Source organism: Athene cunicularia (genome assembly GCF_003259725.1).
Source record: "Athene cunicularia isolate RWA chromosome 24 unlocalized genomic scaffold, athCun1 chr24_part1, whole genome shotgun sequence".
In the NCBI taxonomy this organism is placed as follows: Eukaryota; Metazoa; Chordata; class Aves; order Strigiformes; family Strigidae; genus Athene; species Athene cunicularia.
In genome coordinates, this window is record NW_020799132.1 from 5,513,999 (window position 1) to 5,529,553 (window position 15,555).

Consider the following 15,555-nt stretch of genomic DNA (forward strand, 5'->3'; position numbering starts at 1 on the left):
GGCATCCCGGACACCCCCGGCACCCCGAGCACCCCCGGGCATCCCGGGCACCCCCGGCACCCCGGACACCCCCGGGCACCCCCGGACACCCCCGGGCATCCCGGACACCCCCGGACACCTCCGGGCATCCCGGGCACCAACCCATCCGTCCCCGCTGAGCGACAACGCAGCAATGTCTCCGTACTCAGTAACGAGGAGGCGGATTGAAATGACAGTTGGAATTAAACACGCACACGTTGACTGTTTCATCTGCCGCTCCTGCCTTTTGTAACACACAAAATAGATGCAATTCTCAGAAATTTGGCTTTTGGCGCAGGTAAACGCCGTGCTAAAACCAAATGGGATTGTATAAAATGTGCCACAAAGCGTGCCCTGGCAACGCACAGTCGCTTCTGTCACTCCTGTCACACACACCGGCTCTACCCTCTGATGTGGAAAGTATGTGCCCAAATTCACTGAATTATATCGAAAACCTGGGTCTGATGGTGCTTTTTCAAATGCAAATGTAAGGTGAGAGATGGATCTTACCTGGAAGCAGGCTGGCTGGGCTTTTATCTTTGTTTATTTGTTTTCTGCAGGATCTGTTGGGTTTCAGTGTGGTTATTTTGTAATCAGTACAGAAAACACCTGGCCTGGCCAGACCGTGCAAAAGCTATTAGCTCGATTGGGACTGGGATTTCACTTGTATACCCTAACCAAAGTATATCAAGATCCAACACAGGAGACAAAACTATCAGGGAAAGCTGCCAGGAGGCAGGTGGCAAACTAAGCCTATTGCTGACAAAGCAAAGACAGTTGTGACTTTACATCTGCCCCACACTTCCCCGACCCACCTGGTGCGTCCTGCCCGTTCTGTTACCTGTCAGCCAAATCCAGGACACCTGGGGGTACCAGGAAGGGGCGGCCAGGAATGGACGGGCCAAAATAAGACTTGTTTTATATAAGAGGGCGTATGTGCACGGTGAAAGACTCTGTGTACAGGAGCTCAAGTCTTCCATGAGCTTGGTTGTGTGATGTCCTCTTGGTCCTGAGCTCCGTGTCTGAGCTGGCAGAATACCCGAGTCATTCTGCGAGTTAAGAACGTTGGGAATGATTCAGGATGTTATTTTGGCTCTGCCTTCTCCACTTGCCTCAACGGCCTGAGCAGATGCAGCCTTTGCCAGCTGCTGCTCTTTGTATTTTTTTCTTCTGAAGGAAAAGAATAATTACACTTAAACCCAATAACCTTCCCCAGGAAGGCAGTTCACATAACAGGACAAATTCATCTCTGGGCCAATGCTGAGGGAAGCGCATGGAATTACAAAGAGGGACGGATCTTACCTAATAGATGCTCAAGCTGGCAGCAGACTCCACAAGAGAAGAAATATTTAATTATGAGGAGCATATTGGCGCCGGCCTTGTCCTGCTCATGTAAGACGAGCGCAGCAGTGCCGCACACCAGCCCGCTCTGCTTGTACACAAAACACTCTCGAGATCATCTGCCTCCCCACAGCCTGTCCTCACTGTGCTAACAGGTTGTGCTAGCCCCGTTGCAGGGATAATGGCGCTTACAGCAAATGCAGGTATGTCTCAGAACTAGGATAAGCTACGGTGCTTAAAGAAGAATTTAAAGGTTTAACTCTGCTTCTTGGTTCAGATGTTGCAGAAACAGACTTGCTACCATTTGGTAGCTGGGAATAGAGGGATGGCTAGAGCAGGCCTGGCCAGAGGTCCCTTTAATCTGTGTCCAGCAGCAGTGTAAGAACAAGCCCTTTCCTGGGTGTTGTTTCCCCTCCTGGCACCTCACTGGAGACTAACCTCAGACCTTCAGAAAGGGGACCCCTTGCTTGATAACGGAGAGTCAAACCCGTCCTCCCCTCCAGGAGTATGCAGGTTTGCTAAGGGATGTTCCTGCAGGTCCTATGAACATGCTGTCCCTGGCTGAGTTCCCCCCTCTTCCTGAAGGTGCTAGTGGTTGCCATGAGAAGCCTCCTGGGTTTACAGTGTCCAAAGATCCAGTTTTAATTGTGTAGTGCAGAGGCCAGCCTGCGGGGTCCCAGAGAGACAGTACTACTCCCCGAGGAAGGTCAGCTGTGTGCATCTCCAACGGCACATGGGGACCTCACACTTACACAAAAGAAGAGGCTCTTGTCCCAAGCCTTGTTTTTCCAGCCAGGTTCCTCACCTGTAAGGAGATGGCTCATCACTCACCAGCCTTTCACTTTAACCCAAGGTTTTTCCATTGGTAAACAGCTCAGTTTTCATCCATGAAATGTCAGCTCAGACAGGAAAGAGACTCTTCGGGAATGATCCACACTGACCATGCAAATTGGAGCGAAACACACATCCAGAGATTTGCATTTAAGCAAATCCCAAACAAGGTATCATGAAGACATCACTAAATTGTAGGAAACATATTTCCGTCAGGCTCAGCTGAAACTTTACCAGTGGAGTATGAGCACTGACTTCACTCTGCGCTGGGAAGCTCCTGACGGACGGCTCTTCCCCCAAGTCCTGCAGACTCTGAGAGCTGGGAGCTGTCAGCAGTGACAATGGAAACAGGTGAGCTTCAGCACCTTGACTTTTCACAAGCATAATGATGCATCTTCGTGGAAATATCAGGGAAAAAACATACCATGCCATCCCTGGGCTCCTATTCAAAAAAAATAAAAAAAAAAAGAGAGAGAGAGAGAGAGAGAGAGAGAGAAAGAAGAATTGTCTAAAAATCCATGAGTGGCATCTTTAATGTCCCAAGAATTTAATAGTATCTATTAGCATGTTCTGCCTTCTCTAGGCTGAATTTATGTTCCTTCACAATGCAGTACTTTTCCAAAAGGCAGTTAGATCCAAGTGATGTGAAATACGATTCCGTTTGCTTGGAAATTATATAAACTCAGGCCTAAATTAGCATTCTCTTCCCCAGTGCTGCCAATAGCAAATTTATCTGGAGTTTTAATAGCTTAGCATCAGATCCTGCTGAATAACTTGCTGAAAGCAAGAGGGTTTAGTTATGTGAGACTGGGCTGCCAAGTTAAAAACAGGGTTAAAGGACAGAGCCATTACACTGCTTGCGTAAAAAAATCTGAGCAGAGAAATAACTGTGAGTATATGAGTGAAGCAACAGTACAATAATGTAAAAGTAAGGAGGCGTGGAAGTGTTTTTTTTAATGTCTTCAGACCATAGTCAAGAAGTTAGGAGAACAGGACTGCTGGAGTGCAGAGCATCAGAAACTTGCTAGAAACGGTCACAAAGCAGCAAGGTCACGCAGAGGGGTTGTAGGATCTGGCAATATCAGAGTGCAGAATAAAAGAGTAAAAGCTGCTCACAGCTTTTCCAGTGAGGCTATTTTAGAAATAGCCCCGTTCTGAAAACTAAATATGACTGTCTCCTCAGTTTTGGTCCTCCTCAAAAAGTTCTGTCCTGAATTAAGGCCTTGAACCTTCAACTGCGTGAGTTATCACACGGGTCAGATCATGAGCGGAGCTCAGTAAGCTGTGCTGTACATCTGAGGCTTTTCTGCCACATTGCAATGCTGTTATCTGTAAAGGAACTCTCACGCAAAGATGCAAAGTTTCCGATACAGAAAGTATAGCTGTTTCTAGTTATACCTGCTCTGCCACAGCTTTTGAGTTCCAGCTACCTGTGCACACCAGCTGCTTCCAGCAGTAAAAACAGCCCTGAGAAGGGACCACAGGAGGGAGATTTCTTCCATGGGCCATGGAAAAGAGCCAGCCCCAGTGTACAGACTCCTCTCAGCTGCGAGGGTTGATACCCAGTTCTGGCTCTGTCCTGGCTTGCCCACGGATACTCGCTGGTTGATTTGCAAGACTCAGCACTCACCTCTATTTTGACTGGTTTGATCACAAGCTTTTTGGAGCACTGCCTCTTGCAATGTGTTTGCTTTGTGCCCGGCGTTGGCTGAACTGGTTAGCACTCAAACACACAAAAAAAACAAGTCGCGTTTGCCCAAAACTGCAATTGCTGTGGCCCAACAGAATACATCTGGAGTAACTCCAAGCCAGCACTGAGATTCTGTGTTGTTTAAACTCTCTGCTCTTCCCTTTTTAAGCTCTCCGTGTGTGTGTGTGTGTGTGTGCACCTGGGGACACAATGCCACACAAATGAAAGTGATAAATGGAGCCCGAAAGACACATCCTGAAAAACAGAAGGGCAAAATGATAAATCACAGTTTTAGAGATCAAACACATCAGCTGTGGAATGGCTGTTTGTGTTCCCTCAGGAGAACACGAGGGCATGTTTTCCAAGGGATTAGCTTCAAAGTTAAGTTCTTCTCTGGAAAATGTCAATAAAAGCCCATATGGAGACTCCTCCCTGGCTCCGCAGGTGCAAGCTCTCTGTTCAGGCGCAGCCTGCGAGCCAGGATAAAAGGGCTGTCCCTGGTATTGACCCTCAGACCTCTCTGCCCTTGCTTGTGCCAAAGCGCCTGTACACAAGGCAGAGCTCACAAAAGCTTTAAGCAGGCAGAGGAAGAGCACAGATGTCTCACCAAAAGTCACGCAGACCCCATGGGCAGGTTGTGCTGTATTCCAGGCAGGTCAGGAAAACAGAGCCGGGCCCTACCATCAGCCTCTTGGCTGAGACACTGCACCCTCTGTGTCCTCCTGGATAAAACAAGAGTCCCCAAGTACTGTCTGTATTTGCTGTAGATCTGCACTGGGATTCACATCACTGTCCAGAGGAGCCACTCCGAGCACCTGGGGTATTTCCAGCTTTGCTGAGCTGAGATCAGCTCCCACAGAGCCAGGGTGTGCTGAAAGCCAGCAACCCCAGAAAAGCAAGGGGCTAAACCAGAGCATCTCTGCTGAAAGCACGAGGAGCTTTCAAATCAAATTTTGCTGGTCCAAAGGGGACATACAGGATCCCTCAGAGCTCCCTTTGGAAAAACAGAAGCCAAAAGCCATCAGCCAGCCATAGCTGGCACAGAGGGAGCCGCGCGGGTACCACATGGCACCCAGTGCTGAAACTGAGGGCAGGGCACCTCAATCTCTGCTCTCTGCAAATGAGCAGCCCTTGCCGTTGGGCTCCCAAGGGATGATTCTGTATTAATAACAGCAGCCTTACAGAATTCCTGCCTAACTTGGTGTACAAAGGCGACAAATCTGTTTTTTCTGTAACATCTCCCAGCTGCTCTGTGCTTTCACTGAACTCCTCTAATGCTCGTTTCATTCCCTCAGTCCCTACAGATTTTGGCAAACGGGTATACCAAGGAGTGCGAGTGAAACACACAGTCAAAGATCTTCTTGCTGAAAAAAGATCCAGGCAGAGCAGTGGCTCCCGCTTCAGCGTAAGTCACTTCCTACCCTCCCCTCCTTTTTCTTTTCTTTTTTTTTTTTTTAAACCAGAAAAGTCATATCATGTAAGAGCATTTATGTTGAATTCAGGGCACTGCTAGTATTGACAGGGAATGGCAAAAACATTTGCAACACCAGTGTTTTCCCCAAAAGATCACTGATGGCTCCTTCATTTTTACATCAGCAAACCTTTGAGAGATTAAAGTCCTTTTTTTTTCAAGCAAATCAGTAATGCTAAATTCCTCATTCTTTTCACATCCTGCATATGACACCTTTCCAAGATAACTTCCTTTTTCGCTAGCTACGCTTCAACAACTCGGTGCCGCAAAAATAGATGTTCTTCCCTGGGTGTTGTGCTCCTTCCAGCTCCTCTCTGGCATACCAGAGTGCTGGGGAGATGCAGCGATGTTATGGTCTGGAAAGAGGCCAAGCATCAGTTTGTAAAAGATGATTTCTTCTTAAAGTGGTTCTATGGCAACAGGAGGAAACCTAAATCAAATTATAGTACGCTACATTGTTGGTTTGTTTTGTTGTTTTGTTTTTTTTTTTTTCTCAATTACTAGCCAGAAAAGCAATGCTGTCCCCAGACGGGGCCACAGTAGTGCAGGTGCTAGCACATGGCGTTGTTCAGTGGCACAGTAAGCCATTCCCTGTGTGCTCTCAAGACTCACCTTCACCGAGCAGCAGCACTTCAATTCCAGGTTGATTGGGAGCAATGGGGCCACTGACAGACGAGAAGATGCAATCAAGTTGTTGAAACCGTGTCCTGGAAGGAAAGGGTGAGAGCAGAGACCCGAATTACTGACAGCAGAAGACACAGATTAGGAGTTTTGATGCTCTTTTCCATTTGCTCTTTTCCATTTGAGCCATTTGCCTCAGGCTTTTTGCCTTTAGCAAAACAAAGAGACCTCAAAGCCTTTTTTCTTGCCCTTGCTTTCGTGCACGTTAACTCTGTGTAACAAAACCGGCAGAAAACCAGCACGGGCATTGCCAAACAAAGCAAGATCTAGCCACAGATACCTTCACAGCCTTCAGCTAATGCAGAAAGGCAGAGACTCCCTGAGCCATGGACAGTCACTGGGAAACACATGCTCCCACCAGGCAGGCATTTAGGAAGACAACTTTGGGGGGCAGCAGGAAGCTTTGGGGGGCAGCAGGAAGCTTTGGGGAGCAGCACGAAGCTTTGGGGAGCAGCAGGAAGCAACTGCTGTGTTTGCACTCATGGAGAAAACAGATCCTGATTGACGACTATCGTGCTTTACCTGCTCCCTTTCTAGAGGCGGCAGCTTCAACGGCCGCTATCAAAAGCCCCAGGAACCGTAAAACACTTGCTGCTTGCTTTATTGCCCTTTGCTTTGTATTCCAAAGCTTAGCAGTTGTGAGTCTATCTAATGCAAAATCAGCCCTGTTGCTAATTCCCTAGGAGAGACGAAAAATTATTGTCCAGGGCAAACATCCGTATTTGCTTGAACATAATCATGAAAAGAACAGCTGTAAGTGCAGCTCTGTTTATCTGACACAATATAATCCCGAATCAAAGCAAACGGCAGATAACTGAACGCCCCTTTGTATATTTATGATGCAGTGCAATTTAGCTGCATCTTTTGTTTGAACGTGATCTTTGCTCCAAAATCAGTAAAGCCTTTGTCGTGCAAGGAGAGGTCTACGGAGGAGATCTGTGTTGCTAAGGAAAGGTCATGGCTCATCAGAGGCGAGCTGCTGGGCTGTTCATCGAGGCAGTAGAACAGCAATAATTTCATGACAGCCAGGCCCTGCACACATCAAATGATAGGAAACTAGTGTGTACTGCCATGAGAACCACACGATTCGGGCTTCTGAGTTCCCACCAACTACAGGAAAGAAGGGCTTGGTCCTGGGCTTTAGGGAGGGTCTGACTTTTTTCCTTTGGCTCATCCACCATATAGGCAGGCATGAACCAGCAGTTCCCCTCTGCATGACAAAAGGATTATCCTCTTTTCTCAGGTGAGGAAACTGCTAAGCATACAGATGCAGCGTTATGCCTGGCAGCACCCGGACGCCAGCGACAGATCCTTCAGCAAACTTGCTGTCAGCAAACCAGTGAGGTGCCCTGCCCAGACTGAGCTTTGCTTTTGTTATTAGTTTTTATTACTTCAGCTGCTGGACCACAGATTGGGCCCAGAGAGGAGATACACTGAAGCCAAACCATGATCAAAGGGCACCATACGTCCCCACTGCAGGACCAGGTCAGCGTTTTGACCTGGATCCTTACATTTAGTCCCCCCCAGGCAGCCTCGTAGCTGAACAACGGGGTTACCGAGGCAGTGAAGCAACACTGGAGCACTCCCAGTCCAGTCCCGTGTGAGGCAGGCTGAGACCAAGCTTACCAAGAGCCGACGGGCTCAAGTGATGCTAAACAGACACGCTGATGTGTTGCAGAAGATCCAGCTACCCCAGTCCCACAGCCCCGAGAGGAAGTGATGCAGGGAGGAAATGAACTAATGGGCTTCAATTACGCTGAGCCATTCATCGCCTGATAAGGAGCCAGAAGGCAAGTGAAATGTAGGTCTCTGCAAGCATGCGGGTGTCTGCTATGATGAAGGCCAAAGATGCAAGAGGCTCTTGCAGTTGAATCAAGGCAGGTAAAGCCCTTACAGCTAATAGCTCTGCGGCTATCCATCACAGGCGTGTGCAGGAAGACCTGCTGCCTGCGGACAGTCAGATAGTTTCAGTGGCTGTTGAACAGGCAGGATTAAAGATGAGCTTAGATGCACTCGTAATTTGAAATGTTCCACACTAGAGGCTGGCAGCTGTGCCCAGGGACCTTCCTGTCCCTCCAGCTCTCATCACTGCAGCCCTACAGACCTATAGGCAGTGTCTGTGCTACCTGTACCTCCTAACTCCAATTTTTCCTCAAACACAGTGTTAGGGGTGCCAGATGACAGTGCTAGACTACTTCCCGGTGGGGTGTTAAGACTGAGGTCTAACTCAGAGGCCTGCACCATTATTTCCAATGCGATTCCTCCTCGGTGAATGCAGACACAAGCCGGCTGCAGGATACGATGGCCATGGGCAAGGCAGAGGAGGTGGCGGGGAAAAAAAACCTGAAGCAGGAAAAGGTATTACTGAAGTGACAAGGATGCTGGGAGAGGAGTGTCTGCTGAGACTGGATTTGCATGTGGAAGCTTTAGCTCTGCAGGACGGTGTGCGTTACCAGCTACGAACCTCACTGAGGTCCGCGGCCAAAAAATGGCCCAGCTGGAGGCAGGTGCAAGCCCTGGCCCCGACCCTGCAACATGAACACTCTCATCTGCCCGCAAGCCAAAGGGCTCCTTCCTGACACCTCCTATCGGCCCTGCAGCCCGCGTGACTTGTGTGGGCTCAGAGCTCATTTTCATGATGGAGCAGGGAGCAGCTGCAAGCCTCCCTCAGCAGTAAAAGGAAGTCCTACCACTGGCAAATTTAATTCAAATCTAAACCTCTAAATTTGGTTGCTTGCTATGGCAGGAACCTCCTGTTTGCACTATGCAAACTGAAAAGAGCATGCCGCCGTCACTGGCCAGGGCAACAGCACAGCTGAAATAAATGCAGCCACGGGCACGGTGTTTCTGCTCCATGGGTTTAGAGGTCCGGAGACAGAACTCAACGGAACTCCAATGCATGAGCTCTGCTCCCGCGGAGCAGACGCCTTCACCAGAGCGCTTTGTAAGGAGTTAGCCACCGTCAGCACCAGGGGCACTCGGGGCTGGTTCTCCCCTGCCTAGGGACCAAGAGGAGATTATTACTATCAGTATTGCTGCAGCACCCGAATAGGAGCCAGAAACAACTGCCTGAAACACGCAGCCTGCTCGTTCTGCTGGGAGGTGCCAGCTATAGCAGCTCTGCGGCAGGTCGATGCAGCGCAGGAGAACTGGGCTAGAACACGGACAGTGCAGAATCTGCCCGTTTTGACCAGCCAAGGCTTATTGAGACTTGCTTTGTGCCAACACCAAAACGACAGCTCAGCGTCACGCCGGCATTAAGGGACCCTGCAGTACGTGAGAAAGAAGCCAGTTATCTTGATATTTCTACTATTATCAGCTCTACACAAGACCTTCAAAATCTCTTCTTAGCCTACATCTGCTAATGCCTCAGAGCCCTCAGGCTTGAAACCTTGTAGTTAATCTCTTCAAACTGATAGCACCAAGACTCAAATAATGCATCTGAATTATGCCAGCGCCTTCCCAAATCCCATGCCTAGAGAGCTGCCTTGCTTTGGAAAGGCATTTTTTAACATATCTTTATCTTTTGCAGGGCAGCACCACCGCATCGCAGGCACCATTTGTCCAAATGCCAGGTGAGGTTTTCCTCCCCCGATAAATACCTTCCGTGCAGGTTGAACAGTTGACACCGCTCCTGTCTCTTCTCCTCCAAAGGACATGAAGTGAGCAAAGGAGCACTGGAGCGGGGCCACAGCCCAGAGAAAGCCCTGGAGGAAAGTAATTGAAAGAGTCAAAACCAGAGGAATGGTGATAATAAAAGCAAGGCCCTTGTAATCTTGTATGAAATTGCCAAAGAGGGGAGAGGTAATTAAAGCAGTTCCCACCTCTTTTGATAGAGGTGCCACACAGAACCCCTTCGTCTCCCTCTGCATCTTCCGTTTTTCCCTAGAGGTGAAGAGAGAAAGTATGAAACCAGGAGCTGACCTGTTTTGTCCCTTGAACTCTTGGGGAGTGAGGCTGGAACAAGGGCAGGTGGTTTTGCAGCTGTAACCCCATCCTCCTCCCCAAGGTCCGTAGGAGAGCAAAGCTAACCTCAATCCCCCTGGCCTCATACTTGAAGCTTCCCAAAACACACTTGGTTTGCTGCGGATGAAGGTCATCAGCTGGATCAGGGCAGTCCGAGGTGCTAAAAGCACTTGGGCTGACACGCCTGTTTCCAGACAGGATTGACTCCTGCCCTGGGTGATGCTAGAGAGGAAAGGGCCCTACCTTAACAGCTCCGTGGCTCCTCAGGTACTGCGGTTATGGTTACCTTTAGCCAACCTTTTTTCTGACCACCACAGGCTCGCCTACCACGGCTGGTTACTACAGCGTCAGGAGATCCTTCGCAACTGAGTTGGATTTCCACAGCACAAAGCAGTTTGTCAGTGATGTCTACTCATCCCCTCTAGGGTCCAAGTCCTTCTCGTGTGATTCCTCTACCACTCAGGGCTACCCGGCACTTCTGGACCCATATCTCACCGACCAACATGGAGATTACCGTGCTACTCCCCTCACAGCTGGTACCAGCTCCTTCTTCAGCCCTTCTTCTGTGCCCCCTCTTCTGCCATCCTTCCCTAATGACACAGCGCACTTCCTACTAGTGAGTCTATGCTTCTCAGTCCCCCGATGAAAGATTACCCAATTTAAAGCTGGGGTTAAGTCAGCGGGACCCGTGTGGGAAGCTACAGGAGGCAGCCGTAACAGAGCACACAGCAGATGGGGCAGAATGTTTTTTCTCTTTGTTGCCATTCTCTAACTGTCCCCTCTTCCCGCTGGAGACCAGCTCCTCAATTAACAACCTCCCCTTCTCCCCAGAACAACTACTTCATTAAGCTCCCTAAGTTTCTAAAAACATCCTTTGCTGACTCCAGGCTGTTGCCTGCTGCTTCCCCGGAGCCAGCTCTGTTCACAGCCCCAAGTCAGAGCTCCTGGGCCCTGCAGGGTCAGGGCTGCTCAGTCCCACCAGGAGCCTATTCCAGGCTTTGCCCACTATTGACAGCACGGGTGTGTCCTTTCAACAGTTTTAACACCAAATACTGCTCCGGAGCAACATAAACCCTTCCGAGTGTCCCCAGTTAGGCTCTGGGGATAGAGCTGCCATTACCTCCAGGACAAGCTTTTATTCTTAAGGGTCTTTCTTGCCTTCTCTCCCCACTTCCATGCAGAGAGAGCCCTGGGAGCAGACCTCACCTGACAGCCTCAGTCAGTCGGACGGTGGGTGCTCAGACCCTCTGCAAGCACTGCCTGCCAGTGCCAGCTGCCTCTCTTCACACGAGCCCGGAGGTGTTTCCCCATACCGAAGCTCAGGTTGGACCCCAGCCATCCCCGGAGCCCAGCCCTACACTCTGCATCCTCTTGAAGATGTCCACTACTCCCCCAGCTATGCTGCCACCTCACCCTACTCCTTTTCACCATTCATGACTGTGGCAAATGAGCTTACCTCCAGGATGAGCCACCTCTCACCAGAGCAGTCCTTGGAGACACCGGCCCTTCACGATAACTCTGCCTGGGCTAAAGAGGATGGAAGTCCCGTCTGGGGGACTTACGAAGGCCGGAGAACTTATTGATGACAGATAAGAGCTTGAGGAAAAGAAAAACGGACCGTTATTGAGGCAAAATAATTACTTGTACGCTTTTTCGTAAAGCTGGTCCTTCAGACAGAGGACACTAACAACATGCAATGCTTGTGCTGTCTTTAGAAACACAATCACTTGGAGATACCACATTTAGCTTACAGTGGTACCTTCTAAGACTGTATGAAGGTCACTGCTCACAGTCCCACTGTGCTACAAGTAAAATACACAGCCTGAAAAAAATTATCTTGAACTCTGTGGGCCTTTCCTACAAACAAAGACCTCAGGTACTTATTTTCAACCTGAGAAAACAGGTTGCTCTGTACCTTAAATTATATATATACAGAGCAGTGTTACCAGAAGAGGTTTTGGGAAGGCCGGGGAGCCAAGACAGGGGCGCGGGGTCTGTGCGATGCTGGCTGAGCACCCAGCAGCACAAATGCACATCCCTGGTGCTAGCATGCTGTGAACGCGGCATCGTCCCGGGCAGCAGCTGCGGAGCAGCAAAGGGACGGCCCGTGTGCGCCTCAGCACAGCGGGCTCCAACCACACGCAGCTCAGCACGCCCCGCCAGGGCTGGCAGGCAGCTTGGGGGCAGCATCCTGCCTGCTGACCCGCGCACGGGGGACCCTCAGCATCCCTCCCACCTGCAACGCAGAAAACGCATCCTCCCCAGTGTCTATCTTGCCCCGAGGGGCTGTTCCCCCTCTCGCCGAGGCCAGGTCAACCCAAGCGGCGTGACCCGAAGCCTTGTGTCGGTGGGCGCAGGGGCCGGCTGCTCCCAGCACCTCGCCGAGATCTGGGGCTGTCGTTGGGATCTGATGTGAAGTCCCAGCGCCAGGCCGGGGCCCACGGCCACTAGAGGTAGCTCTGCACCCACAGACACGCTCGGGAGTCCCGCACAACCCTCACAGATGCGCCCAGTCCCGCCCGCTGCGCCCACGCCCGCAGAGGCAACGCGCTCCGCCGCATCTCCCCCAGAAGCAGCACTCAAAGCCTTGTGAGGAGGAACAGGAGCTTTCCAGGGCCTGAGAGCGAGGAGGTGCTTTTTCTCCTCAAACCCTGGGGCTGATGGAGCATTTAGAACCTTCTCAGCACCCTCCAGGGATCATAAATGGCACCGGGCTCACGGGATCGGTCCCCGAGCATCACTTGGTGCCACTCTGCCTGCAGGGAAACGTGGAGCGGGGACACGGTGCTGCACCTAGAAACAGGCAGCGGTATCAGACCCCTGTAAGCAACAGCGCAGAGAGCTGCCAGAGGGCCAGGCCAGCCCTCTACACCAAGCCCTTTCTTTCACGGGGCACCGTGCCTGGCACCCCTCGCCCTGTAGCCCAGGGGTAACCCTGCGCCTCGGCGTGCCCACAGCACCGGCACAAGTCCCTCGTTCCTTGGCAGACAACGCCCGGCTGTGTTGCTGCGCGGGTCCCTGGCTGTTCAGGCACCCACAAACCATCCGGGGTATGTTCTGGCATCAAAGGATGGAACAAGCACCCCCAGGGAGCTCGGCCGCTGCCCCGCAAGGGAAGGCTCAGAGACAGACCTCTCAGCCTGGCCCCTCGCAGCCCAGCTGAGAAGCAGCTGCAAGAGCCAGAGCACCAGCAGCCCTGGTGCAATGTGCCCGGCAGAGCCCCTTTGTGTCCTCAGGGGCTCAGCGCAGCCCCTGCTCCTACCCCAGGGGGCCCACAGCCCGCTGCAGCAGCGGGCAGCCGGGGATGGGCTCCCTGCCTATGGGTCTTGCTGCACTGCCAGGGCTGTGGCCCTGAGCCCAGAGTGTCAGGGACAGAGCCTGCAGCCCAGGCTCCCCCTCGGAGCGCTGAGCAGAGGGGAGGTGAGCCCGGCTGCCTCCCCGTTTGGTCTGTGGGCATCACGGGCTGCGGCAAGCAACAGGTGTGGAGCATCCCGGGGCGACACCCACTCTGCCAGAGCTGCTCCCCTGACCACGAGCCAGGGCAAGGCAAGGAGCCCCAGAGCATCCCGGGGTGTGTGCAGGTCTCCTTCCCCAGCACCCAGCCCCTGGGGCCCCCAAACCTGAGGCCTGCACAAGCCCACGGCCTTGCTCCACGCCACAACAGGCAGAACCACTGTCTGTACCGCTGGTTGATGAAGTAGCAAAGCAGCCATCGTCAGCTCTCTCAGCTGTACCTCCTGCAAGCGCCCTGCATGGACAGGGACACCAGGGTCAGTCTGGCTCTATTCCTGTCAGGCTCTGAGGGGGAAGCAGGCACAGAAAGTTTTTGAGCTGCCTTGGAAGTGTTTGACCCACTCTGGTATTCAGCTCTTAAACAAGCGGGGTCTCGGTGAGCCCCAAAACACAGGACATGCAGGAACACCCCGAACACGGGTGCTGCATGTTTCCTTAAGGCACACAGCTCAGTCACAGCCTGCGTGCTCTGCTCTGAGGTCTCTGATTACGGAGGTAAACATGACCCTGGCTCCCGGGAGTGCCAGCTCCCCCGCGCAGCGCCCGCAGTCTCATGGGCTCTACCCACCCACCGCCGATGCTTCAGCAGGAACCAGCCGCAGCAATGCCGGGGCCTCCAGTCTCAAACCACTTACCCTGGGCAGGCTGTGCGCTCCCCTGAGAGCTCTCCTCTGCAGCTCCCCCCCAGCACAGCACGCTCCTTTCTGCTGCATCGCGGAGGGGCACAAGGGCTCCTCTCCAGAGGGGCCTGTGGGGAGCATCCCTGCAGAGATGGCCCGAGCAAGGCTTGGCCTACCAGGAGCTGCACAGGCACATCTGAGCGCAAGGAACAGCATCGCCACTGCAACCACTCGCCACAGAGATCAAGTGTATTTGTCCAACCTAAAGGAAAAGATTCAGCTGCAACAATTACCATATTGAACTGCTAGTAGATTTTTAACAGCCTGGCCTGCTTTCTGCCTCAGTCAGACATTCCCAGGGCACAGCAGAGACTGCAGCGCCCAGGGGAAGTTTAAACGCAACCTAAAAAAAAACCCCAGCTACATCAGTGTCTTGGAGTGATGAAGGGTTATCCAAAAACTGTGTCATCCTACCACATACTGAAACCCTCCCACTTGCAGCACTCAGGGCACAGGCCGGCGCTGAAGCATGTAAAAAGCAAGGGGCCAATTTGTGCAGCAAGAGCCAACAGCCTGAATTAAAGGAAAAATGCAGATAAACTCCACTATAAGCCCAGCATCTGGGCAGAGGGAAGGGAGTGCTGTGGAAGGAAGCGGGGTTCAGGTAGCTTCGGCTACCTGGGCACCCAGGACAGCCTCTTTGTTATGCCACACCCACCCACTGCCATTTTGGCCCCAAAACCTTAGTATTTAGCCTCAAAACGTGAAAAAATGTGCAAAAAGCACCTCAGTCCCTTGCAGAGTCCTCTCTGCAGGTAGGAGTTGAAATCTGAGAGGGCTGGAGCCCAGCCTGTGTGTTTGAGGGGAAAATACTGAGCTAGTTTTGAGGCATCTGCTTCGTTTGGGGGAAGACGGACAAAACCCCGTATATGTCCCAAAAGCAAAGGGTGGGGAGGGTGGCCCCACCAAATTTTATTCCCCCAGACCCTCTGCTAGACGGGGATGTGCTCAGTTTCACAGAAAGATAGCCCATTTTGTGGAGCCTTTGAATATTCAAATTGAAAGTATCGCGCAATCATTGATTGTCAAATCATTGGTTTCTAGAGGTTTTAAATACTTGGCATTAGGAGAGAAAAACTCAAACTTATACCCGTAGGGATAAAACAATAATATTGTCGGGATCCACCTGGCATTGCCACCAGGCAAGCAGGTCCCTTCGCCCCCAAATTTTAAGCCCGTCTCCTCTTGCCCCCTTCCCCTGCTCTGGGGCCGGGGCCGGGCTCAGCGCTGCCGCCGCACCGGCCGCCCGGCGAGCTGCTGCTCAGGATGTCCGGTGAGTCCCGCCGCGCCCCCCGCACCCCCCCACCCCATTTTGGGGCTGTTTCGGGGTTCGCCGGGGTCATTTCCCGAGCGAGGCAATCTCG

The 15,555-nt window shown here is 51.9% G+C and overlaps 1 protein-coding gene across 1 annotated transcript; it reads left to right on the plus strand.

The window, feature by feature from the left end:
- Nucleotides 1-9,589: 9,589 nt before the first annotated feature.
- On the plus strand, nt 9,590-11,687 carry C24H11orf53 (chromosome 24 C11orf53 homolog). Its single transcript, XM_026863680.1, has 3 exons — nt 9,590-9,607; nt 10,316-10,614; nt 11,180-11,687. The coding sequence occupies exons 1-3, from the start codon at nt 9,601-9,603 to the stop codon at nt 11,579-11,581; spliced, it is 708 nt and encodes a 235-aa protein (XP_026719481.1). The 5' UTR covers nt 9,590-9,600; the 3' UTR covers nt 11,582-11,687.
- The last annotated feature ends 3,868 nt before the right edge of the window (nt 11,688-15,555 follow it).

What these genes read in the sequence shown, in the direction of transcription:
- C24H11orf53 (XM_026863680.1), top strand. An exon ending in ACACAGCGCACTTCCTACTA is followed by an intron (nt 10,615 to 11,179) that starts GTGAGTCTATGC and finishes ACTTCCATGCAG; the next exon opens with AGAGAGCCCTGGGAGCAGAC.